Below are 26,823 nucleotides of genomic sequence, written 5' to 3'. Positions count from 1 at the left end.
TAATCCTAGTATTTTCACTTCTTTTGTCACTTCTGTCAAAAGTGACTTTTGTCACTTTTCCCTCTGTTTTTGGCTCCTCCAGGCGCGTAACAATGATAGGGCAAGGGGAGACAGTTGTCTGGGGGCCCCACTGCCTGGAGGGGCACCCCAGAGGCACCTCATGTGACTCCCCATTGCCCCCTGCCCAGCCCCAAGGCCCCTCAGCCACTTGCCCTGTTCGCCGTCTCTCCAGCTTGTTCTCCTGGCCCGCAATCCAAGCAGCAGGCAAGCTGCCAAGAGCTCCTTTTCTCCCGCCTCTCAGCTGATCGGCGGGTGGGCGGGGCTTCCACGGAGGCCTCCGTGTAGGCCGCAGTGAAGCCTGAACTCGAGTAGGGCCCAAGCCAGCCAGGAAGGAGGAGGCAGCCAGAGTGTTCTCTGCAGCAGAAGACCCCTTGCTGCCCTGCTTAACCCAGACCAGCATTTGCCAGGTAGAGTGTGAACTCCTTTTTGTGGTTACCTTTCCCGCCCCCCGCCCCCATATATAGGGATCTGCTTGCCATAGGGCTTGGATATGGGGGGGGGAGGGACCGAGAAGTCTCTGAATATTTATTTTGAAACAGCTTGGAAAATTTGCTGACTTAAAAAAAACTATCTAAAAAGTCCTATAAGTGGCTTGTTTCATGGCAGAAAATTGCAAAAACTTCTGGAACAGTATTTTATTAATTTTATTCATTCATTCATTCATTTATAAATGCACTTATGTTCAAGTTGTTTTGCAACCCAGAAGGTCTGAGTGAGAACTGTGAAGCATGTGTGGTGCTTTTATTTTATTTTTCTTGTGTGTGAACTGCTCCCCAATAACTTGCAGGGACTTCAGGGTAAATCTGGCCAACATGTGAATGCAGCACCTCCATTCCAGAGGAGATGTGTCTTAAAGGGCTTTAAAAGCCTCTTGTGAAAAACCTCCTGCAATCAAACTTGACTGAATTTGTTCAGAATTCTGGGAAAACAAACATAGGTTCACCCTGCATGGTTGAAAGTCTCCTTTGCTAATCTGCAGCGAGGGGCCCATTTTAATAATTCATCTTTCTAGTGTGTTCTAGGCATTAAAAGTAATACAAATGTATAGTACTCAATGTATATCACTATATATTGTGATGTGTGTGTGTGTATTCAGTGAAATGTATTTGCAGGCAGCATACTTATTTTGGAATATCAGACTTAAATCCTTGGGGGCCTGGGGTGTGCGGAGGCCCTGGACTTTGATGGGGGGGGGCCCATTTTAAAATCTTGTCTCTGGGCCCACTCCAACCTTGCTACGCCCCTGGGCTCCTCCTCCAATTCTCTGCCTTCATTCCCCAACAGAACTTCTTGCAGAGAAGGACTGGAATTAATCTTCTTCAACAAGGGGTTGAGCACCAAAACATAAAAGAGGCGGTTAAGCATGCACCCCTGCCATTGGTGCACCTAGGTAATTTTGGAGCCTGGACCTAAAGGCTTTGGAGGCCGCCCCCCGCCAAATCAAGCATCATCACCTAAAGGCCTTTGGAGCTGCTACCTCCCCATTAAGCATGATCCCCCTACACACACACACATCATGACATGCAGTATTTTTAACATGTGGGTTCATGAGGGCACAAACAGCAACTGAGCTCACAAGAATGTAATAATGTAAAATAAGTATTTATGCAAATATGCATTCACATTAAAATTTTAACACGCAGTTTAACATATTCCCATCACACCTTTTTCTTTACCCACTCTCCCCTCTGTCTTCAAAGGAGCCAATATTTAAGAACTGAATTTGCAAGAATGTAAAGTTGTTAAAAAACAAGGTAATGGGGGTGGGGGGATGTGCATTTGTTCAATGCACATACAATCTGTGTCAGTGGAGGCTCAAGGCCTCTGTGTGCCTGCCTTTTCCACGGGAGACGATGGAAAGGGGCCCTGTGCTACTGCCTGAAAGCACATTATAGTCATTCTGCAGCAGCCCTGCCACACTGTTAGTGTGCCCTGATGATCCCTCCCAATGGTTTCATGTAGATGTTAAAAAGCATTGGAGACAGTATGAAGCTTTGCGGGACTCCATACCGGAGCTCTTGACAGTTTCCAAGCGACACTATTTGGAACCTACCCAAGAGGTAGGAGCAGAACTATAGCAAAGCCATGCCTCCCATTCCCAACCCCTTCAGGCACTCCAAAAGGATACCATGGTTGATGATGATGATGATGATGATGATGATGAATTCGATTTCTATACTGCCCTTCCAAAAATGGCTCAGGGCGGTTTACATAAAGAAATAAGAAACAAACAAGATGGAACCCTGTCCCCAAAGGGCTAAAAACAAACAAACATAAGATAGACACCAGTAACAGTCACTGGAAGTACTGTGCTGGGGGTGGATAGGGCCAGTTACTCCCCCTCTGCTAAATAAAGAGAATCACCATGGTACAAGGTGCCTCTTTGCCTAGTTAGCAGGATGGTACTGAAAGCTGCTGAGCGATCCAAAAGGATCAAGTGTCACACTCCCCAATCGATTCCTAATTGGAGATCATCCAACAGGCCGACCAAGGCTGTCTTAACCCCATAGCCTGCCTGAAAGCCAGTTTGAAATGCATCCAGATAATCTGCTCCCTCCAAGACAGCCTAGAGCTGAGACACCAGCACCCTCTCAATCACCTTGCCCATCCATGGGAGGTTGGAGACAGGCCTATAATTGCCCAATTCTGAGGGATCCAATGCAGGCCTCTTCAAGAGTGGTCTAATAATTGGCTCTCTGAGACAAGGAGGCATCCTGCCCTCCCTCAGAGAAGCATTAATGATCTTAACAAGGCTCTCTCCAATAACCTCACTGCTAGATCATATAAGCCATGTTGGGCAAGGCTTGAGAGAACAGATGGTGAGGTACAGTGTCCCAAGTATCTTGTCCACATCCTCAGGAGTCACAAACTGACTCTGATCCAATTTAACCACACATCCTCAGGAGTCCACAGTAGACTCTGCAGTAACTGTAACATCTAGTTCAGCTCCGAGATATTTTATCTGTGAAAAACTCATTAAAAATGTCACAACAGGTAACTGATGGATCCAAATACTCATTCAGGGGAGACAGGGCATGTACTAGCCCTCGCACAACCCTAGACAACTCCGCTGGATGTGAGCTTGCAGAAGCAATTCGGGAAGAAAAGAACTGTCAGATTTGAGCTGAAAAACAAACCAAGTAAGTTTGGCGGGTGTGTGTGTGTATCTCAACACTGCAGCTCGTTCTCCCAGGCGTGCCCTCTCATAGCCCCTGGTTTTATAGGTGTAGTGGCTACCAACTCCTCCTCCTGGCAGTAAATCCAGGTGAAAAGTATGTTACAATTAGTCAGAAGGAAGGAAGGGAAGGAAAAAACACAACAGGCCCAGCAGAATCCCTTTGCCGGCAGATCTCACAAGTGTACTTTTCTTCTCAGAAACACAGACAGATAAAGTAAGATTGAGGGTGGGTGGAGTAGATCTCAGCACGGCAGCTCATTACCAGTTCTTCTCAGAAACAGATAAAAACAGAAAGATAGGCCCATCTCCCTTTCTATAGCTCTTAGTTTCATGCTCCCTAAATGTCCTATACAGCTACCTTTGTTTTTGTTAAGCAGCTACCACTTAAGCGAGAAGTTAGGTATTATTGAGAAAAGAGCTTCTTAGTCAAATCTTCAGTCAATAAGAAGAATACTTGCAGGGCTCAGCAGGCAAGGGCGAAAGCCCTCACCTGCAAATGAGCTGAACCCAGCCTCATTTTCCTAAAAGGGTGGCATTTAGGGCTTCTCTGCATTAGATGTTTCATTGGCAGTCAGTGATCACATTACAGATGCCGCTAATCTGCCATATCTATCTTAGAGTATGTTTGCTGACCACCATTTGCACTGCCTATATAGGCAGTAAATAAATAGGGCATGGACTGAGATGTGCCAGCAGGGTCTCCTCATATCTGCTTATTTGACAGTTGATGAGGGGAGGGAAAATCCGGAGCTTCCATCTTCACCCTGGGCAGGTCAGCCTGCCTCAAGTCCTGATTGGCTGGGTGAGATCTGGGGAGGCAATATATGCTCAGCTCCGAAAGTAAAAAGGATGCTGCTACACAGGTGAGAAGCAATCGAACTTGAATGATAAGCAGTAGACAGTTGTGTTAGGGGGGTGGGGGTAGAGAGATATGGGAGATATTTTAATTATAATCTCATCTAGGGTGCCAGAATGTCTAAGATGGATTCCGAGCATGTATGGAGGCTACACACAAACGTTGTTAGCAAATGATGGCTGACTTGCAGCAGCCCTTAATCTGGAAGAGGTGGAATGTTCAAATTCTCTCTGGCTGCCTCTGACTTTCTTGGATGCTTTATGCAAAGGATGTGCCACCGTTGGAGGTGGTAGACTCTCTGCCCTTCTTGTGGCCCTGGCAAATGCCTAACTGGCAATCTGCTGGAGCTGGCTTGGCCCTGACAACTGGCCATCAGCATAAAACAGCCTAAGCAAGTAGCCTGCATATGGGGTAGTGTCGGGCTAAACACACGTACAATAATTATTACCACCTTTCTGCCAAGGTAGGGCCCATGCGATAAAGGAAAGATCACTCCGTGGTTGACGTGCTAATGGCAAAGTTGCTGGATCTTTCAGGCATAGTGCCAGGAGCAGTCTCCACGCAGGCAAGCCTCATGGTAGAAGCATGCGGACAAAATGCACCCCAAACAACACGCTTCATGAAATTTGTTATGCTAACTCAAAATATGCTGCTTAAATCAAAGTATCAACAAAATGCATCTGTACATATTTAAGATCTAGGAAGGAATTACAAACTTTGTCTGTAGATCTGTTTGAGGAGCTGGTGGCATGTGGACAGGAAAGGGATGGATCTCTTGCAGAATCAATAAAATCTAATGATTGTCTACTGATTGTGAAATTTGCCTGTTTTGGACTCTGCACGATCTCTTTCAAACATTAATCTCTTCGCACTGCAGATTCATCTGGACTGACCTGGAACACTACTAACAAGAGTAAGACTAACAAATGTGAATATATTTATCCTGAGATGTTATGACAAAGATATTTTAGACAGATTATTAAGAATATAGCTGACAGTATTTCCTACTTTGCCAGTGAAGTATAAAAAGTTCCTGTTCAATATATCCCCCCTCCCCCGTATTTAGTGCATGCCTGAATGAACTGCCCTTTTCTGGGCTTCAATCTGATGATTATATGCATGTGTGATTGAGCATGACATGTACCACTGTCTTTCACAATGAAAACTTAACTGATCCATGCTGGACTAAGTTCTATTGTGGCACAATTGATGTATGCATATCTAAAATGTCCGGGGCTTTTTGTTTTTTTACATGACTAAGAGCAGGAACATGATAGAGGCTTATAAAATTAAGGGGTGGGTAAAGTGGATACAGATTTTGTTTTTCCTGCCCTCTCTCGTAACCTAGAACTCAGATTCTTATGAAATTGTTTAGCCAATGCCATACATTTTGGATGGACAAAAGAAAGTGCTTCTTGATACAGCGCATGGTAAACTTACAGAATTCACATTTGCAAGATATCATAATGTCTGTACCCAGATCTAGCAAAGCAAGAACTCAAAGAAGGAGTTGCTGAACTCGTAGCAAAGGCTGGCTGCAAATGGAGGAGTTATGAAGGCCTTTTCTAAAGCAAAGGTTGGCCCTGATTCAAAGCAGTGCCTGACGTGGCCTCACTCTCTCTCAAGTAGGCCCACTGAGAGTGGGGCCATCAGTCAGTAGCCAGGCAAGCACTCTGCCTCCTGTGTTGAAGTTTGGCCCTAGCACAGCGTCGCTTCTGCTCTGGGTGCCCTGGGAGTCTACTGGGGTGGGGGTCCTGGATTCCCAGAGCGCCAGGGCTTCAATGAGAGGGCATCTAGAAGAAGGCCAACAAGCTCTGACTGCTAATGATCTGCTGGATCTTGGGGGCTTTCATCAAGGCCAGGGGTCTTCCCTGGGGTTTCCTCCTCTGAGGGGGATATCCTCTGAGTTAGAGTCCGTGTAGGTCCTGATGGGTAATGGCTGCTGGCTTAGATGGCTTTAATTAGAAATTTGAAAAATTCGTTGTAGGTGAGCCTCTCAATGGCTTTTACATTAGTTGAATGGAGCCTCCAGATTCAAAGTCTTCATACTTCTGTGTATCAGTTGGTGCAGGACCTATAGCAGGGGAGGCTATTGCCTTTATTTCCATCTTGTGGACTTCTTGGAGCATCTGGCTGGCCGCATTTGGAAACAGGATGCTATGCTAGGACCTTTGGCCTGGTGCATATGACAGGCGAGAGTTCCTTGCTGTCTTGCAGTCACAGCAATATTGTTGTCCATAGACTGAGCTTCACTGATCTGAAGCTTTGTTACTCTGCTTTGGAATAAGTGTAACTCAAGTTGCAAAAAGACACACTGGTATCATAGTAAGAATGATCAACCCATATGGGTAGGTCTTTTTCGTAAGTACTTGTTGATCAAAATAAGTCTAATAAATATAGTTGGTTATTTTATTAATTAATTAATTATTATTATTATTATTAACACAGTAAGACAGGTGTTATTGACTGGTTTGTTTTATCCAGACATTGAGTCCTTCCCAAGGACCTGGAATGGCTGAATTTTATTATCAATGTTGTTGCTATTATTATAGATATCGTCGCAGAATATAGGCTGTTCCCAGTAAAGTTGCTTTTTGTAATTGGCTGGTGGTGATGGTGTTGAGGTGCTCTTCAGGGTCTTTTGGAATTGCACCTAGGGCATCATCATCATCATCATCATTCAAGTTATATAATGCAGGGTGCTTATTTTTCGGGATTTATTTTTGTGAATGCTTTAAATTTGATTGACCTTTGTTGCAAACTCTTCATTGTGATATGTGGCTATAAATGAATAATCATTATTTTTAGCATTTATGCAGCATTTTGGAGTGCTTAATGCACTTCATGTATATTACCTCAGTAATTCTTACCACATCCTCTTCAAGTAGGTCAGCATTATTAGTCTCATGAGACAGAGTGGCTCTGCAAATGTAATCAGTTAATTAAACAATTACAGCTACAATCCTTTACACAGCACTCCTGGACTGCCACAGTATTCTGTGGGACTTCCTTCTGAGTAAATATGCAAAACATGCTGTAAAACTCACACAAACATTTGAAAGATAATAAAATAAAATAATATAATGTGATATAGTGTTCTAATAACATTTCTTTAATCAAGTGACATCTATTTTAAAGAAGCCAGAAACATTTTAATGCCATGAGAATATGGTCCACTTTGTTTCTCTTCTTTTTTAGCAGAACAATATCCTTTTTATTTCAGCTTCAGCATTTGAGAAGAGATGACTACTCATCTCAAAGAAGTAAAACCTCACACTTTACCTGACTTTCTTCATCTGAACGACTTGGCATGTGAAACTATAGGGGGAAAGGTAAATTCTGTGCAATTCACAAAAACAAGTAAGGTTTAGAAAAGCAAATGTCCCTTAGATCTTTTTAATGAAAGGGTTAACCCCTCCAAAAAAAGTCTACACACAAGAAAAAATGAGCTAAGTAATACGATTCCACGGCTCTTCACACTCACCAATATGTGCTGTTTGTGTTGGATGGGAATATGGGAGACATTCCTTTGCCTACTTTTGCCCACACCAAAGATGGAAGAGAAGCACACTGGATTCTCTTGGTCTCTATGGGAACCCCTCCATGTGCAAGTGCTGCACTTGGTTGGGAAAGAATTGTACCCCAGATTTTGTATAATCATCTCTACTTAGGTATTCACAGAGCCAGATACAACCATATTTCAGATATTGGTGTGTACTACAACAACAACAACAACAACTACTACTACTACTACTACTAAGCACCAATATTGGTAGACAGATGGTGAATAAATATTTGGAATAAATAAAATAATTCTTGAATGAGGCAAAGACTAAAGGTGTCATCGTTATTACATTGTTATTACTTATTGTAGTGACCATTCTCCCCTCCTTCTAAAGAGTTAGCCAGAAGTGAACCCTTGTCTTGACTGACAGGCTGGTGACCTACAGAGATTGCCCAATCAGTCCACCAGGGGGGGGCGTGGGACCTAGAGAGTGGTTGCTGGGAATTCTGGGAACAAGAAAGGAAGTTCTGTTCTGGAGGAGTAAGGGGGACATGTGGTAATGGAGTTTGCTGCAACAGGATGACTGCAGCTCTTGGAAGAACTGCAGGGGCTTGATTCTCAATAGGGGTTTGGTGAGTTCAAGGAAAGGAAGCCTGGGCTTTGGGAAGATTAACTTAGGGAAAAGTTTGTTTAGTCAGACTTTGCTTTAGAAACTTATATTTCTTTGTGTGTGTGCTTTATATATCCCTGATACTGTTCTAGTATTGTTTACCTGCAACATAGTTAAAATAAGAAACACTAGCCTATGCTCAACCCACTTAGAGTGTTGCAAAAGACTCTGCAAACATCTAAAAGTGCCTAAATGCAACCTAAAACTGAAGCCTAATACAATCTACTTTTGTAATCTATTAAGTATTTTTGAATGTATCAAAAGTTAAAAGCTTCAGATGGAAGCAGTCTGTAGTAACTGAATAAAACCTTTTTTTTTTGGTTCTTTTCTTTTCACAGGCCTCTCAGAGTTGGTTTTTAATTCAGGAAAAAGGGAGGGGCAGAAAAGGGGATTTCTCTGGTCCAAAAGCGCCCTCAAGTGCTCAGCAGCTATCATCCTGTGTAGGCATACACATGGAAGGGTTTTTTTAAATTTGCCCAATACACAGTTACAGAGGGACTTTGGATTAAAGCACCCAATCCACTGGTCCGGTTCCCTGCAAATTTTAGGGTACTTGATGGTAGCATTTTAAATCTACTGAAAATATAGAAATGTTTTATGAGAAGCCCACTCAGGCAGCTCAGCAGGGATGACTTGGCATTTTCTTTCCCTCACATGAGCTAGCTCTGAGTCAAAGGCTTTAATTTGCTACACTTATTACTATTTATTTTAATTGAATGTTCATGTGCACATTCTGAGCTAGAATTCTCAGAAAAACATACATCTTTCAAGGGCATTGTTATGGAAAAAAATATGTTTATTTAGGGTCCTTTACAAATAGATTCAGATGAGCAAAGCAGTAGACTGATGCTGGCTTAAAAAATAATAACCATAGTAATAAAATTGAACCTCTGCACATAAGAGAAACAAAAGAGATAACATGGCCTGTGTATTTGCAAGTATTTTAGCAACTGCAACAAACACATTAAATTATTAAGCAGTGGACTACATTAGCCCTTTTGGGGTTAGTTACAATGTCATTTTCCCAGAATGTAAAATAAATGTAGGCCCTGTAAATAGCTGCCTATGATAATTCTCACTCACATGCTATTTTATTTTATAAAGGTTTTATTTGCAACGGATGACTTCTTTGCTCCTGCAGAAAATCTCTTAAAGGTAGGAATAGTTTGTATGGCTTTTTGGGGGGAGATTATAAATAGATTGTGGTAAAGGCCATTCCTAAGGGCCAAGAACAATCTAGTGTGGTTAATGTCTAGACATTGCTGCAGAGTACATGATTAATACTATTAGGTGCACTCAGGGGCGAATCAAGGTGAGACAGTTGCCTGGCAGAGGTGATGGACTGGCACCTGGAAGTTTTTCACACGGGGCTTTTCCTTTAACTTGCATCTGCTCCGGAATGGAGGGGGTGCATTCACATACCGGCCAGATTTACCCTGAAGTCACTGCGAGTTATTGGGGAGCACTTCACATACAATTCAGGTTTTTCACTGCGTGTTAGAGTGTAGCCTGATTTATATCTGGAGTGATTAAAAAATCCATTCTTTGAGTTGGTTTTTTGGGACAACTTTGAGTTTGCAGTAAAGCCTGCTGTGTATAAAGGTCAACCCACCAATCCTGCCACCACCCCTGTGTTTTTCTTGCAGCGCTTCAGCTGCCACTGCCCATGCTGTTCTCTCCTCCTAACTGTGTCCTCCAGCCCTCAGTCTATGGAAAAGGTGTGGCCAGGGGCGGGCAGCTGGAGCAGCAGGAAGTGTGTTTTATCACTACCTGCTGCTTCCCTGTCCTCACTCTTTGGAACAGGCTGAGGGTGGGATGGTGCAGTGAACCTCTGGGTGTTCTTCACTTTACCAAGCAGTGAGCAGTCCAGGGGCAGTGCTAGAGAACTTAGTTTATCTTGGATAAGAGAGAACACTGAAGACGTGCAATGTTTTGTCCATTTTTGTTTACCTATACAAGCAGAAGCAACAGACTCTACAACAGGCAGCACAACCATTGATCCTGCATTGGATTCTTCCCCCAAATCAACTGACGTCAACAAAAATTCAGTTCTAGCAATTCTCCGCTTTCTGACATTCTCTGTCTCCAAATATAAATTGTAATTGCTTTTAGTTATCTCTTGGTCTCTCCCATAGCAATAGGCCCATTCACATGTTATGTTCAACACTCGTACGAGTATACAGTGTACACAGGTACAGTCAATCACATGTTCTGTTGAATGCAGGTACAGAAGTTTGAAGGGCTTGTATTTAGGTTCACTTTTTAAATGAACACGGGTACACTTTTTAAATGAACACAGCCCTTACAAGCATGTGCAAGAGTGTACAGACATCTGTACACTCATACCGTATAATGTCTGAATCAGGCTAATGTGTGTCACACTCCAAAGGCTGAAGCCTATTTTCTGATAACTCAGAAACAACCTTTTGGTGAGCAGAAGTATCTTTCCATTAGAGGTAGTCCATTATAACATAAGATTGATTTTGGGTCATCTTCTTTATTTTTATGTTTGTTTAGAAACAAAGACCAGTATTTCATGCAGACCTATTCACTGATTATGGGAAGTGGAGGGATGGATGGGAGACCAGAAGGAAACGAATTCCAGGTAAAATAGGGTTTTAGCAGCTAAATTGCAAGCATCCAGAAGAAAGTCAAACACTGAGAATACTGAAGTAGATTTTTTGAAAGTGACCTTACGGGGGGCAGAATCTCTAATATAGGGCAGTTCTTCCTCACCTATAGATATTGATTGTCCAATTTTTTCATTGATAATTTGTCATTTACAGTAATCTTATATTTTCTTTCAAGTATCTAAATTAATGTATATGTTAAAGGGAAATCTGCCCCCCACAATCAATCGCTTATAGAGTTACATTTCTTTTCATTTAAAGGGGCTGACAATCAATCAATCAGTCAATCAATCAGTCATCTATTTATTTATTTAACACATTTGTATACCACCCAAAACACAAGTTTCTGGGCGGTTTACAACAAAACAATAAAAACAACAAATAAAAAGGTTAAAACATTACAACAATTTAAAATTTAAGAGGTTAAAACTATTAAAAACCAAACACTTAAAACAGTATCTAATTAAAAGCCTGGGTGAACAAATGTGTATTGATTACCTTTTAAAAAGTTTTAAGAGATGGGGAGGCTCTTATTTCAGCAGGAAGCGTGTTCCAAAGCCTCGGGGCAACAATGGAGAAGGCCGGTCCCTGAGTAGTCACCAGATGAGCTGGTGGCAACTGCAGATGAACCTCTCCTGATGATCTCAAAGGGGTGTGTGGTTCATAGCGAAGAAGACGTTCTCTTAAACGCATTTGCTTTTTCTTTTCTTTTCCAAGTTTTATACAATTATGCTTTATAATAATTATAATAATAATTAACCACCTGGATGTAGCAAATGCTGCTCCCATTTTAGTAGTCTTGCAATGGATAGGGGTTGCATATGAGCAGCAATTGCTAGGTATGGGAGTTAAGGTTACCTGGTACGGTTGGCCAATGTTGGCCAATGTTGACTTCATGGCACTGCTTTGCAGTCAGCACATAGGAGACTCTGATATTCAGCAACAGGTCTCTCTCTGTTTTTTCTGGTCATGTATAAACATCTGTTCCTAAACAACTCCATTATATACTGAAAGAGGGAGCATTCTGGCTCTACTCCGTACAGTACAGAGAGAGAGAGAGAGTGAGATAGGCCTCAACCACACAGATCTCAAGAGGGGAAAGGGAACTAACTCTTGCAAACTCACCTAAAGTTACATACAAACACACATATAGACATCACAAATACGACATGAAAATCAGTGCCTATAGTAAGGTCCTACACATGACCAAGTCAGTGGGCAGGGTGGAGGGCTGGAGCCTGCCTCCCCATACACGAGCAACTTTGGGCTCTTTACTCTGCTATTTGACCGATAGAAGATCAGTGCTGTGGCGAGCAGCAGAGCAGGGAGCCTCTGGCATCCCTCAGTGCACTGTGCCAGGAGCCCCAAACCTGCATTTGCACCCTTAAACCCAGGTTGAAGCCTGAGGTAAATTCTTGGGCTTGGGACCGAGGCAGCGCTGGGATCGGGCTTGATCCCAAGCCTGGGCTTGGCTGCCTGTGTGAGTAGCTTCATTAAGTTTTATCTGTATTTTAAATTGTTTTAATTGTGCTAATGTTATAGTTGTTCTGCTTTTAAATTGTGAACCGCCCACATGGGGTGGTATAAAAATGAGCTAAATAAAATAAATACAAACTAGCTTAGCCCGCGCAGAACATCTATGCGCTAGTACTTGATTGCTCCCCTCACCCCGTCACAGCCCACCTCACCTCAGAGATCTCTCCACCCTGATCAGAGCCACACTTCTGCTCCTCCTCCTCCATCCCGTTGCTTCCATCTCCCTTACCCCTCTTGATCACTCCTGCATCCCTTTACTCCATCCCCCTCACCCCTCTTAGTTGCGGCTGCAGCATTGCTGGCACCTATTGGCCAAGCTGCAGCCCCCTATCCCCAGAGACCTCCCCACCCTCACCTGGGCCCCACTCCTGCTCCTCCCTGCAGGAGCAGCAGTGGTTGACCAGGCACTTCCTTGCTGCCATCACCAGCATGGCCACTCGTTCCCCTTAGGCTGCTGACGGGCTCGGGCTTGTCCCTTGCCTGCCTGCCTGCCTCCACCAATGGCCTCGGTAGCCCCAAATAGCAGCAGTGGTTGACTGAGCCCTTCCTTGCTGCCACTGCCTCCATGGCTGCTCGTTCCCCTTGGGCCACTGAAAGGCTCGGGCCTGTCCCTCGCCCTTCCTTCTTGCTCTCTTCCCCTCCCTTCCTTTTTTCTTTCTTTCTCTTTCCCTTCCTGAGTTAACAGATCTTGTTCATCTTGTTTCCTCATCTAATTCACACAACGGCAGCCTCCTTCTCCTGAAGGGGGTCTTTCCTACCTCACAACCCCTCTCTTCACAGACCTCTGCCCACTGTCCTTTTACATATATAGATTCCTCTCCTCTACAATCAAGAACATCTTTCGACCAGAAACGGTTTCATTCCAACTTACCTTAACCATAACAGACTCCTCCTCCCTATCTGCATATGGAATCCCCACTGCCCAATCAGGTGCTTCTGCTCGCTAACTCTTGCAAGAGCTGCCACACAAGGGATTAGCCACAGGTATGCCTTAAGAGAATTATATAGATATAGATATTAGAATGTATTCTGTCATTTGATTATTTTCCACAGTGTCTCATACTTCATTTTCCCCTCAATGCCATTAGCAAGAAGAAAAAGACAGGCACATCTCTGAATACATCCAGTCTTTGAGTGGTGCTCCAAACTGGAGTGTGTGTGTGTTTGTCTTTTAACTCTCTTGGTTTTGTATACATACATGGTTTTGTATACATACATATATACAGTACATACAAAAAAGATCATTTTCTGTCATCCTGAATCTATATTAACTTTGATTAGATGTTGCTATGAACATAATGAGTGCTTTTATTTTTTTAGGTTATGATTGGTGCATAATTCAGTTGGGAGTGCCAGGTACTATCTATGGGTTTGAAGTAGACACATCTTATTTTGCTGGAAACTGTGCTCCTCAGATAGCAATCCAAGCTGCTTGCTTGAAACCAGGTAATTAAGAAAGGAAGACCTAGATCACAAAAACGAATGGCGGAAGAAAAGAGAAACAAATACCTATGGAAACAAGATAGGGCAACAGAGAAGAGGTTTCCGTAGAAGTGATAGCGGGTGGAAGGCTTGTGATCCCTTGTGAGGTGTACATAAGTGCAAAACTTAGTTTAGCATGTGGGGCATGTGGCTAGGCATAACTGAAAGTTGTGAAGGTAACACAATATGCCAGAGATCTCAACAGGAAGCAGTTAGTTGACTGAGGACAAGGAGTAAAGAAAGACTTTTTTAGTTGAGTGCTTGAGAGCAGGGGCTCTTAAGCACAGAAACTCAAGGAGTGGCAGGGGGATGGCCCAGGATGCCATCATGATATTTTGCCATTTCGATCCACTTTTTGTGCAGATAGTTGGTAGCAAAATTTGTGCTGGTACTCAAAAATAGCAACCTTGCACAGGGCCAGTGTGACAGGTGCCTCCTTCTGAACACTAGCAACGACAATGTTGGAACTGTAATGGTAATTTAATAATGACAGTGTTGTAAGGAAATATGTCTCCCACACATCAGGGGCATTTTATTTTTTATGCTTCTGCTATTGTGTTCAAAGCTCAACAGAACGTATGAATAGCACTAAGCAAGTGTTAGTACCTACATACCATTGCACATAAGTATTACATTTTAATTCCTTCTCAGGGAAACATGCATGGAGGAGCTTCACACATTACACTGAACTTGAAGTTCGGCACTGCTGTGGGAGCCCGGGGAACACATCCAAGCGCGACTTCTGATGTTGGGAAGGCTATGCTGACATCTATCCCTCACTTCAGATCTTAGTTGCAGATGCTGAATTCCGAACCACATGTAGGGTAGAATATGCCAACATTGGAGGGCTTGGGTGACTCAGTGTTGGCATACCCTTCCCGACACTGGGATTCAGGCTTGTATGTATTACTGGGGCTCTGGTGGTTCCACCAAATTTCAGGTGTGATGCCACCCATGGTATCTCCAACCCATTTAGTCCTCACCACAGCCCTGAGAGGTAGATTAGTGACTGGTTTAAGATAATTACTAAACTTCATGTTTGACTGGAGATTTAAACCCAAGTCTCCCCCAATCTACAGTAAGCTCAAACTATGGTTGCCTTCAAACAGAACGCTATACTGTGTGTCCAACAGATCCATGATTTGTCTCCATCCCCTTTGCGTGCTCCCAGACAATCAGAATCTGAAGCCTGGGAGCTGGCAAAGGAGGCGGGACTGGCTGTGTGGGCTTTCTCCGACCCTGGAAGGACAGCCCACGCCAGCCAATGGGCTGGCAGATGGTGGGAGGAGCCTCCTCCTTTACCTACAGTTTGGGATGAAATTCCAATCTGGACATAACGGAGGAGGGGACAGACCTGTGGTTGGGTGAGTGGAACTCACTACAAATGAGGGGTCATTCCATGGTTTGGGCGCAAAATTGGAACTGTGGTTGGGCCTGAGAACTGTGGTTCTGATAATTCGGACATAATGGGCGGGGGGGCAAACTGGTGGTGAGCTTGCCTCCCATTTGGCAGGATGTCCAAAGGGGGCCATCTTGCACACCTTGATCTATGATAAAGAGAAACCTGTTTTTGAGTTCCCCCTTGCTGCACTACCTGTATGTAAATACTGAGCTCTCTCTTGGTGCACTACCTAACTCCAAATATGGCAAGCAGATATCTCAGACTGTAAAAATGAAAGCAAAATCTATCCATCTGAGTCTTTCCAAGATAAACTTTTCTTAGCTCTATAGCACAGTACAACCTCTCAGGCAGCACATCCCATTCAGCTCTTCTAAATGCTAGAGCTAAAAATAGTGATTATAAACATTCAGCTTATTAGAAGCAAATTGATAAAGGAATTTGATTTTGTCACCTGTTTACATTTTTGTTGGGAATATTGCCTTTGCAGAAGAGATGCCTGCACTGCCACCCAGGGGAAACAGGACTGGAACTGCAGCTTCAGATGAAGAGTTTAGGGCTGTCAAGGAGGTACTGTGATCCCGGATTAGAAAACACCAGATAGTGGATTGCTCTGAGTTTTTGATGCTAAAATTACTGTTAAATTCAATATGGACATATTATTTTTGCTATCAATGTGCATATAATTATTCTGAAATTTTAACAAGTGCTGCATAGCTGCAACTTAATTTAAAATGCCAGGTGAAACTTGCAAGTAAAGAAGGGCATTCTGGCAACTTTAACGGAAACACAAAAAGATAAAATGATATATAAGAACTCCTTGTGCTATATTAACTATAGTGTATAAAAAGAAATATAAGCAAGGCTGTCATTGCCTTGAAAACAAGCAACTAACATTTATTTTTAGGTGAAGTCAGATGAATGGATCTCACTGCTTCCTATGTCAAAGATAAAATCAGAAAACCTTGATACCAGTCATAACTATTTTTCTGTGACTTCCAAGCAAAAATGGACTCACCTAAGGCTTAACATATATCCAGGTAAGATCTATATAATTTTAAGACTATATCAAAGTCTCATTTGACAGATCTGTTTCCGTTCACTTCATCTATTACCAGAATCCACGTTACCACATTTGTATACCACATATGTGTGTATCTATGACTTTGTACCAACTTGTACTGACAATCAAGGAAGCAGCCATCACATATCAGGAGGCTCTTCTCATGATCGGTGAGAAGAGCCTCTAGGGGGTTTGCGAGACAGTCTGCTCTGCACTGTGGCCACCCACATGACTGCCGGCTCTGTTACAGAGCCGGCGGGGGCTGGGAGGATCGGGGGCTACGCGGCCCCCGGAGGCTCCAGTATGCCCTGTGCGAGCGCGCGGGGCATACTGGAGAGACCTCCGAGCCGGGAGGCTGCTTTTAAGCCTCCAGGCTGGGGGGTCTACTCACGATTTTAAAAAACGGGTTTGCGGAGCGCTCGCTCTGCAAACCCAGTTTAAGGGGAGGGGTAGTTAGGTGAGTTAACTGCCTGCGAGCCTTGTGGCTCACACGGTCAGGCGAAATCAGGCTAGGCTCCCATAGCCCGATTTCGCCTGATCGTGGGAATAGCCCCAACGTTTGCCTCTTCAGAAAACACTGTAACTGTGAAGAGTGCAGGGAAGGGGGATGCTTGTCATTGTGTCAGAGTGCCAGGTCAGGAGTTTGGGATGTGCTCTGAGATGTGCAGCATCCCTCTCTTTTTCATGTCTGAGAGAAATCTTGTTTGCTTAGGAAGGCATGGGACAGAGAGTGAATTGGAAGAGTTGTTAACAAAAGTGTAAAGTAAGGGCATCTTTCTTAACCATTATGAAATCATAAGGTTTAGTGTATGTAGTCAGTGCTGATATCCTAATTAAACCAATTAATAATACTACTCAGGAGTTATTCTAAAGGACTATGAAATTCCATTAATTCTTCTAGTAAATTTAGGCAGGATGTTAGCCACTGTCCGTATTTTGATAGTTCCATCCTTAATTCACCAACAGAGAATTAGTATGAATGAACGCTGCCTTTTCCCAGTATTTCCTTATGTTCAGCCAAATCCTATGGTTTTCTGTAAGGGGATACTGTTGCATTAGTACTTGCAACAGTGTATATCAGTGAACATCCTTTTTTAAGCTTGCACCCAGAGGGGCAGTAGCCTTTGGCACTCTTATGAGGTGTCATTCACACAATCAAAAATTGAGGCTCTACACACAATCCGTGTATGGAGCCTTACTGGGTTCTGCAGGGAGAGCGGGCTTAGCCCACTCTCCCTGCAGACAATCCCCAAGTTAGCCCTGGGCAGCCGGATCAGCCACCCATATGACTAGCGTCTCCGTCATGGCGCCGGTAGGGGCGGTGGGGATCGGGGGCTAACTGGCCCCTGGAAGTCCCCGTGCTGGGAGGCTTGTTGTAGCCTCCCGGTTGGGGGTCTACTTGTGAGCTGCTGTGGTGACTCACTATCGGATAGATGGGTTAGCAGAGCACTCGCTCCGCTAACCTCGTTTAAGGGCAGGGGTACTTTGTGCGGTTTGCTGAAGCACACAACCACAGGAAAGCAGGCTAGGCTCCCTTAGCTCGCTTTCCTGCAGTCGTGAGAATCGCCTCACTGTGTTCTACCCAGGGAGCTGGGTGTGCTCCCAATTTTCCATTGTGTAGAATCAAGGTAGGAGGAAAACCTGGGTAGAAGTGATTGTGTGGAAGCAAGGTAGGAGGAAGATCTACCCAGGGATTCCTCCTACCTTGCTCCCATGCAACTGAAAATTGAGAGCACACATAATTCCCAAACCTGGATAGAACAGTTTTTGATTGTGTGAATGATCTCGTTATTTTGAGTGAATACTGATGTTCTATAGTTGCAACATGTAATGGGATCTTTAGCCTTGCTGCCTTGCACAAAACTGAACTTGCAGTTGCCACTCCCATGTTCTACCTTTGCCACATCCTCTCTGAGTTGCCAAAGCAGTGCAGCTTCCTGGGTGCTTCAGACTGCTCTTGTGCAAGCTCATGGCTGCTCACAATGCAAGAATTCCTGAAGCTACAGATAATAAATTATTATAATGCACCCTTAAAGAAACTAGATATTAAACCATGGTTCTCACTCACGAATCTTACTGAATTGTTGCTGAACATTGAATGAATAGTAGCTAAGCACTAAGACAATAGTACAGCACCAACTCTCTCTTCTTCTTCTTTCAAGTTATTCCCAATCCACCTTTTCTTCAGACCTTTGGCTTGACTCCTTCACCCTTATTCCCAACTGTAACAAGTACATGTAGCCCCGTTCACTCACATTCATCCCTTGCTATCATATTCTCTCGCTCTGAGTCATAACTAGAGTGGTTGGTTTTATTATCCTCTCTAATAAAAGGCTTGGTGTCCGTCCGTGGACGGACACCAAGCGTGTGTCCGTGCCTCCCTGGTCTGTTCTGGGCATGTGCGAAGCGCATGCCCAGAACAGAGCAAGGGAGACACGACCGCCAGCACCCGGCGGCCATCTTGGGCGGCCAGAAGCGGCCGCCCCGAAGAAGCCGAGTAAGCGGCGGTGGGGGACACTGGCCGAGGCGGCGGCAAAGCTGCCACCTCGGCCAGAGGACGCGGCGCGGCGGAGCCATGGCCGAGGCCTGGCCGCGCCGCCGCTTACCCGGCTTCTTCGGGGCGGCCGCTTCTGGCCGCCCAACATGGCTGCCGGACGAGGCGGCGGGGGAAACTGGATGCGGCGGTGGGCCTGGGCAGCGGTGGGCCCGGCCGGAGCTGCAGGCGGCGGTGGTTGTCGGGCCCAGCCGGAGCCACGAGCGGCGGTGGGTGGCGGGCCCGGCGGGAGCCGTGGGTGGCGGGCCCGGCGGGAGCCGTGGGTGGCGGGCCCGGCGGGAGCCGTGGGTGGCGGGCCCGGCGGGAGCCGCGGGCAGCGGTGGGTTGCGGGCCCGGCGGGAGCCGCGGGCAGCGGGAGGGTGAATGGCAGCGGGGGTCCGGAGCGCACAGCTCCACTAGTGCCCATTATCCAACGGGCTTAAAAACACTAGTTGTAGTATAATTGCATATAGTTTCATATGCTCACCACTTTCCCAAGTGTAGCGGTCAGTGTAGCAAGTTTGGAGGCAGCCAGGGCGGGGGGGGGGGACACCTGAAGCATTGCCCCTTCACTCACTGCTCGCCCCCCTGCACTTTCACTCACCCCAACTATCAGTGAGAACAGGCCTGCTTAACAGGGTCACCAGTTCTTGCTAGGCTTGGGGCTCTGCCAGTGCAGAGTTGGAGCAAGCACAGTCTGGCGGCGGTGGGGCTGCGAATGTGAAAGTGAGCACCCTGGAAGGCAGCGGAGGCAGCAAGCATGGCCTCCAGATATCCATGGGCACCTGCAGCCTGGGTGCACTGCACATCCTTGCTCAATGGTGGCTACAGCACTGGGTGAGAGGTTCCAAGGGGGCAGTGCTGCCTGGATTCCAGTGGAAGCTTATGGTGTCTTTGCAACATTTGGTTTATTTACAGACAGAAGGACTGAGCATCAGATGGAAGGAAGCAACATGTGCATTCGTATCGGTCACCGACATACAAATGTGCATTCGAATCGATCACAGACATGAGAGAGGCACCCCTGTACCCTGAGGTGCCATCTTAGCTCAGCCTCTTCCTCTTCTCTAGTCTCTGACAAGCCCAGTTCAGCCAGGACACATGGGGATGGGGGGTGGGGGATGGGAGCCTGGAGACTATCCATGTTGATCAGCTCTGTGGTTCTATCCCCAAGCTGTCCACAAGAACTGCACTTGTCTGCAGAAACAAATGCTGTACATGAGATCTTTCTTGTGAATAGGCAGACTGTGACACCAGCACAGTACAGAGCGACTATCTCATACTGAATCTGCCAGAAATCATGTTTGAATTTTGTTCTCTCTTTACAGTTGCACATCAACCTTTCCTAGCAGGTGAAACTGAGTACCTACCATCTTGCCAGATTCTGATGGCTCCCTTTGTCTTCTAGAGAAGAAGGCTATCTCCCATTAAGGAAGCATATTAAACCATCAGGGGCAGCCTTTCCATGAGGCAGGGTGAAATGGTCACTACAGGCACCAATGGGAGGAAGGGCACAGAGGGTAGTTAGCTCTGGCTTCCTGCCACCAACACCCACAGATGGCGGGGAACGTCACATTGTCCTTCACTTTAGGAAGCAAAATGTTTTGGACCTCCCCGTAAACAATTATCAGTAATCTGCCTAACAAAAGAGTTGGCAGACAGCAGCCATTACTTAATCCTTTAACATTGTATTCTATAATTACTTTATTAAACTGTATACAAGTGTGTACATATGTATTGGTCTCTCTAATTACACTATGGCATCCGTTTCTCTCTCCAGTATAAAGTCAGAATTAAAATGCATTTCCTCCCTGATAGATGGTGGAATTGCACGTTTAAGAGTATATGGCACAATGCTGAGAGACTGGTCACTTTTTGGCCTGAATCACTTGAGTGACTTGGTGGCAATGGTAAATGGAGGTATCTGTGTTGGATTCAGTGATGCTCAGTTGGGTCATCCCCAAAATATTTTAGGTAAGAATATTACTAGCCTTGTTTATAACCAGTATTTTGGTTTTATTGAATGAAGTAAGGAAGTAGAAAATGAACTTGTCATAAAACCATACTTCTGGTTTCTCAGTGAACCATTGCTGTTCATGGGCACAAATTGTCTGCTCACTAGAATGGCATGTAGGTTTGGCTCCTGAGCAAACCCAATTGAAGTACATATAGGTAAAGTAGAATTGCAGTGTTTGGTGAATTGCACCATTTCAGCGGAGACTCCAATTGCATTAAACTGTCTGGACTATACTTCCAACTTGTCCCGCCCATGTGATATGGGATGTGAGCATGCACAATCTGCCCTCCCTTCTAGTGCACTGTCCTGCTGTTACATAATTGCATTGTGGGGGGCAGATTGTGTGAATTGCCCTTCATATGCAGCTAAAGACAACATTAAAACAGGAACATAAGAAGCTGCCTTATACTGTCTCAGATCATTGGTCTAAACCCAGACACAGCCAGAGAGACTAAATATGTTACTATGGAACATACAGTAACAGAAAGCTTAAAGGAATATGGTTTAAACCATATCTAGACCAAAATAAAATTCCTATTAGAGAGATCTGGCTAAATACAGCTTTAATATACAGGTATATATCTGTACTTTTAGATAAACATGAACACTAAATAGTTTACAGGTTGTTTGTGCTTTTATGGTGCTCGTTGCTGGCTGTTTTTTGTTTGTAATACTTTTAAATGTTTTAATTGTAATTTCAATGTTGTACACTACTTATATACACACGGTATATACGTTTAAATAAACAAATAAGTAATACAATTGGGGCAACAGGAAGGAATATCTCTTTTAAGCTGCTGCCTGCTTTGACACTTATATTCATTACCTAAAAACAAAGGAAGTATGCTTTTCTTCAAAAGTATTGTATTCATTTGTACATTTATGCAGCTAAATTAACAATCAATCAATTAAAACCTATGAGTAATTAGCTACAATTCAGTTAATCAGTTGGCAGACTTACTGAGTTTTCACACACACACACAGACACCCCCCCCCGGGAAAGAGGAACCTTCTTACTCCTAAACTCCTGCAGAAGAACTAAAAATATGAGCCCCTGGTGGTGCAGTGGTAAAACTGCTGCCCTGTAACCAGAAGGTTACAAGTTCGATCCTGACCAGGGGCTCAAGGTTGACTCAGCCTTCCATCCTTCCGAGGTCGGTAAAATGAGTACCCAGAATGTTGGGGGCAATATGCTAAATCATTGTAAACCGCTTAGAGAGCTCTGGCTATAGAGCGGTATATAAATGTAAGTGCTATTGCTATTGCTATTGCTAATTACAAGTGGTTTATAGCTAACACTGAGTTATATCCACAGTTGTCCTTAGTCAGAGTAATGACTGACTCATAGTTGTCCTTGTTTCAGAATAAGGGCTCCTGTTTCAGACTAAGGACAATAGTGGATGCTACCCATTATTGAATTGCTTAAGTATAATTTTCTTCTTGTTCCGGTAGGAATAGGAAGAGCAAAGTCCATGAAAGACGGCTGGGAAACTAGAAGAAATTTGGAAAGACCACCAGTTTTAAAAGTATGAATGGATTATACAGTATAAGTTTTTTTTAATATAAATTATAATAGAATGTAAGTTTTATATAAGTAAGTATGAATGGATTGTACTCAGAGGTGGTTCATATGTTTTATATTCTTTTTATAATATGTGAAAGAGGCAAATGAGTCCTACTCCAGACCCAAAGGAGATGTCTAATATCACTTGCCTGATCTAGCGAAATACACAAGCCACCTCCCATCCCATGTTATAAAATATATGCTTTTACAGACATGGATATTAGTTTCTATGCCATAAAATTAATGTATGGAGTGACTCCTGGAGATCATTGAGTCATTCCGTTTTTGTTGTAAACATTACAATATAATTTCTTTTACAACAGCTTGTAAAGAAACTGAAGAACTTCATAAATCAATTTCCCTATCTGTGCTCTTAACTTATTGATAATGAAAGCTGTGATACAAATGTGAGAGAAAATAAACCACTACATTCAGACCTGATATTTAGAAAATTAGGCACGAGCAAAATTAGAGAAATTAAGTTTGAAGGGCACAAATTATGTATGACTTGATCTGGGAGTCACACTAAATTAATATTAGGTTACTGCATTAGGTTCTGAATGAATGAATCCGAACTTATAATGAATTTACTCAGGTTGATTGTCCTGAAGACACTCACTCATAAATAGTCCCATTAAATTAGTTTGGGCTCAGTATTTAGATTGCATATTAACTAACATAACTGGCATATGGAAATACATCATATTGATAGTAATTGCTATGTTTACATTTGAGATGACGATTAATAATCAGAAATAGAAACCATTTAAAGTTATTCAGTTGCTCAAAAGAAAGCATGTTTGCTGGTTGGGTTTTTAACGTCTGAATCCTAACATTTGTAGAGGCATTTTAAGTACAAACCAGAAGAACATCAGCATATAACTGTGTGTTTGAGGCAGCATGTCCTGTTAAGTCTAAAGCTTTAGTCCTTGAATCTGCCATCTGTTTTCTAGGGCCATCATCCATTTGCATTGGGTGCAGAACCACACATTTAGCATTCCAATATAGGCCTGTTTTTCTTTATTGCTATTCCCTCTCTTCTCAATTACTTGTGCTGGGATCACACAAGTAGTTTGCAAGGCACAGAGAAGTACCACTGGATGATGAGATATAACCAGAGCTGCTCTTACCCTTGGACTTCTGGGCCAAAGTCCACAGCCTCCACACCCCCTGGGGCCCCCCAAATCCTTTTTAGTCTGCCCGGGTGGTGTGGTTGTGTTAAAAATTTGTTAAAAATTCTGGGTGGGTGGGTTGGGGAGGCCTCCAAAAGCCTTTAGGTTCAGGCTCCAAAATTAACTAGGTGCACCTCTAGATATAACATATGCATGCACAGATCTCCCATTCCCTCCAAATACCCATTCCGTTGTCTGCATGGATGTTTATAGGCAAGGGAAGCAGTGAGAGGGAACAGAATCCATGCGTGGACAATGTGGAAAAATGAGTGCACAATTTTTTTGGGGGAAAGGGGGAAAATATATCACCAAAATAATTTATTCTTTTGAATTCTAGGCTGATGACAAGGGAATTATCCTTTTACCAGGAAGTGAATGGGCAGTGTTTCGACTTGGGCATTCAGGTGTAATAACACACATAGAAATTGACACCAGTCACTTTAAAGGTGAATATTTCTTTTCATTTCTTTGGCTCTTCTACTAAACCTGTTCTATTTGGATAAATATGTGAAGTAGTTAACTTTCTGTATTTATAGCCAATCTGTTCATTAGGATTTATGAGCAAACGTAAATTTGGCAGATTTTGTTAAAAATAGAAAGTGTATGAATGTTTGTTTTAAATATTTGCTACCTCCATTCCCTTTCTCCTATCAAGCTGTTTAGGCAGCTAACTGATTCACAAAGCAGATCTATGCTGGACATAATTAATTATCCTATGTTTCAGCTTATATTGTATTATATTATATTATATTCGCACACACACACACACACACACACACACACACACACACACACACACGGTACTTTTGAACCTGTGAAAACTGATCCTGTGCATGTTTACTTGGAAGTAAATCTCACTGAATTGAACTGGGTTTACCCCAAGTACGTATGCATAGGGTTACAGCCTTAACTTATTTGGACATTATAATATCAAAACCAATTATCTTTTACATAGGAAATTTTCCAGATACTTTTAAACTTGAGGCCTGTGTCTTGAGTGCACAAGGGGAAAAGGAATGCATAGCACAAAAATGGACTTTGAAACAGGGTCCAAAATGGAACGTCTTGCTGCCTGTAACAAAGGTAAGCTTAGGATCTCTTAGGAACATAGGAAGCTGCCTTATACTGCGTCAGACCCTTCATCCAGCTAGCTCAGTATTGTCTACACTGGCTGGCAGCAGCTCTCCAGGGTTTCAGCCCTACCTGGAGATGCCAGGGATGAACTTGGGACTTTCCGCATTTAAGCAGATGCTCTTACACTGAGCTATAGCCCCATCCCCTAAGGGGAGTATCTTATAGTGTTCATATGTCACCCATCTAAATGAAAAACAGGGCAGATCCTGCTTAGTAAAGGGGACAATTCATGAGGGGGAGAGCACAACCAGCTGTCCTCCTCTTGATTAACTAGACATCAAAGCACCCTATTCCTTTTAACATAGTCTTGGTGATAAGGCACTTTCAGAAAATGCTACAAGTTTCAGGAATATAAAAACCACAAACATACACCATCCCCCATTTTAACCAATGTTAGGACTGTAATGACAAGTTTTGTCTGCAGCTAATATTTCAGCCAGCTTCCTTGTTAGAAAGCAGCATTTAAATGGATGGATTTTACCATATTCTTTCTCCCCCACAGCTTAAACCCCATATGAGACATTTTTTTGATGGGATTGCCATACAAAAACTGGACGTGTTTACTCATGTGAGACTTACAATTGCCCCCGACGGAGGCATAAGTAGGATGCATCTCTGGGGTTTTGCACGGGCTCTGTCACACGTGAGCAAGTAAAATCTTCTCAGGAAAAGGTTTCTGCAGAATTTCACTCTGTTGTTCAAAATGGAATACATTAATCGCTATGCATATATTTATTGAATTATACCATTTTCCACATCTCTGCTTCAAACATAATAATTTGTTATGGATGTACAATAATGCCACGGTTTCTCTAGCTAAATGAATAAAACATATATTTGCTAATAGGTTATCTGATTTGGGAAGTTGCATTATTTTAAATTAAGCAATGATAAGAGGCTGCATCTGCAGCAGTTGAAATTGCTGGTATCCTGTGGCCCTATATGCTCACCCAAGCTCCTATGAATGGTATATAAGGGCGTGGGATTCCCCTCCCGCTCATGTAGATTGTCTTTCAAAATGTTGCAGCCTATTTTAAAATAAGACTATATTGCTCATAGCAGCATCAGCAACAAAAAGCTTATTTGTGTAATGTTCAGTTGCGTTGCACTTGTGGGAATTTAAAACAGATGTTCATATATTGGATTCACAGTCTGATTCTATGCATGTTTCCTTGTAAGGAATTCCCTTTGAGTTTGATGGGACTTACTCCAAGTAAGCATGCTTAGAATTGTGGCATTAAGTGATGCAAGTGGAAGGGTTTACAGACTGTGGTTGTAATCTTTCAAAAAATGGCTCACATCCAGACTAATGTGAGTGCAGAAAGAAGTTCCCAGGGAAAGAGCAATTTTCACCAAATTGTCCACTGTGCCTTCCATAAATATGTCCCTGGGGGTTCTGGAATTCTCAAAGACATATTTTTGGAAGGTCCAGTGGGCTGCAAAGGGAAGGGGAGATTGGTGAAAAACACCCCTCCCTGCTGCACATGCAGAATGTCTTTCTACTCATATAATGTTAGTCTGGATATCAGCCACTGATAGCAAAAATTGAATCATAATTTGAGAAATATAGCTTTGTACAACTGGAGTCTGAATGAATCTTTCATTCATTCTCCACTTATATTTGCTGGGTTTGTATTTTCCTCTGCTAATCTAAAATGCTTTTACTTTATGAATACTGCTACAATAAAAGAATACTATGATTCTGGTTGTGTATTTTACATGCTTTATCTTATGTGCTTTCATCTATTTCATTATACTTTCCTTCAGAAAGTATGGAACTAAAACTTCTTTTATTTTTCTAAGTGCTTTCAGATGGAGGACTTTCCAGATTCAGAGACACACTAACAAACTAAAATTTTGACGGTTGCTGTCCTCCATAACACACTTTGACAACTCTCTTCCCAGCAAATTTTTGTGAAAAACCAGTAAACCTTGGTATGAGGATTGGTTGTTACAAGTGTATCCTTATTTCCATTTGCTAAATATTGGAGAATATGGTTTTAGCTTATCTGGTTTTATTTTAA

General features: G+C 43.4%; 1 protein-coding gene across 2 annotated transcripts; it reads left to right on the top strand.

Annotated features, from left to right (window-relative positions):
• Positions 1-334: 334 nt before the first annotated feature.
• Positions 335-26,499, top strand: ALLC (allantoicase). 2 transcript variants are annotated; one of them, XM_053285936.1, is made up of 14 exons: positions 335-467; positions 3,055-3,200; positions 4,972-5,007; positions 7,318-7,426; positions 9,374-9,424; positions 10,787-10,874; positions 13,756-13,881; positions 15,807-15,886; positions 16,224-16,356; positions 20,731-20,886; positions 22,382-22,455; positions 24,003-24,111; positions 24,621-24,748; positions 25,302-26,499. In XM_053285936.1, the coding sequence occupies exons 4-14, from the start codon at positions 7,337-7,339 to the stop codon at positions 25,452-25,454; spliced, it is 1,188 nt and encodes a 395-aa protein (XP_053141911.1). In that variant the 5' UTR covers positions 335-467; positions 3,055-3,200; positions 4,972-5,007; positions 7,318-7,336; the 3' UTR covers positions 25,455-26,499. The 2 variants fall into 2 exon arrangements, with proteins under 2 accessions (XP_053141911.1, XP_053141912.1); XM_053285937.1 differs by lacking the exon at positions 4,972-5,007.
• The last annotated feature ends 324 nt before the right edge of the window (positions 26,500-26,823 follow it).

Source organism: Hemicordylus capensis, chromosome 1 (genome assembly GCF_027244095.1).
Source record: "Hemicordylus capensis ecotype Gifberg chromosome 1, rHemCap1.1.pri, whole genome shotgun sequence".
NCBI classification, from domain to species: domain Eukaryota; kingdom Metazoa; phylum Chordata; class Lepidosauria; order Squamata; family Cordylidae; genus Hemicordylus; species Hemicordylus capensis.
Note: the sequence above shows the minus strand (reverse complement) of the source record. Positions and strands in the feature narration are given on the sequence as shown.

Coding starts and splice junctions, on each gene's coding strand:
- ALLC (XM_053285937.1), top strand. CDS start 7,337: ATGACTACTCATCTCAAAGAAGTAAAACCTCACACTTTACCTGACTTT. Junction 13,882..15,806: donor AGCTGCTTGCTTGAAACCAG/GTAATTAAGAAA, acceptor TTGCCTTTGCAG/AAGAGATGCCTGCACTGCCA. Junction 15,887..16,223: donor AGTTTAGGGCTGTCAAGGAG/GTACTGTGATCC, acceptor ATTTATTTTTAG/GTGAAGTCAGATGAATGGAT.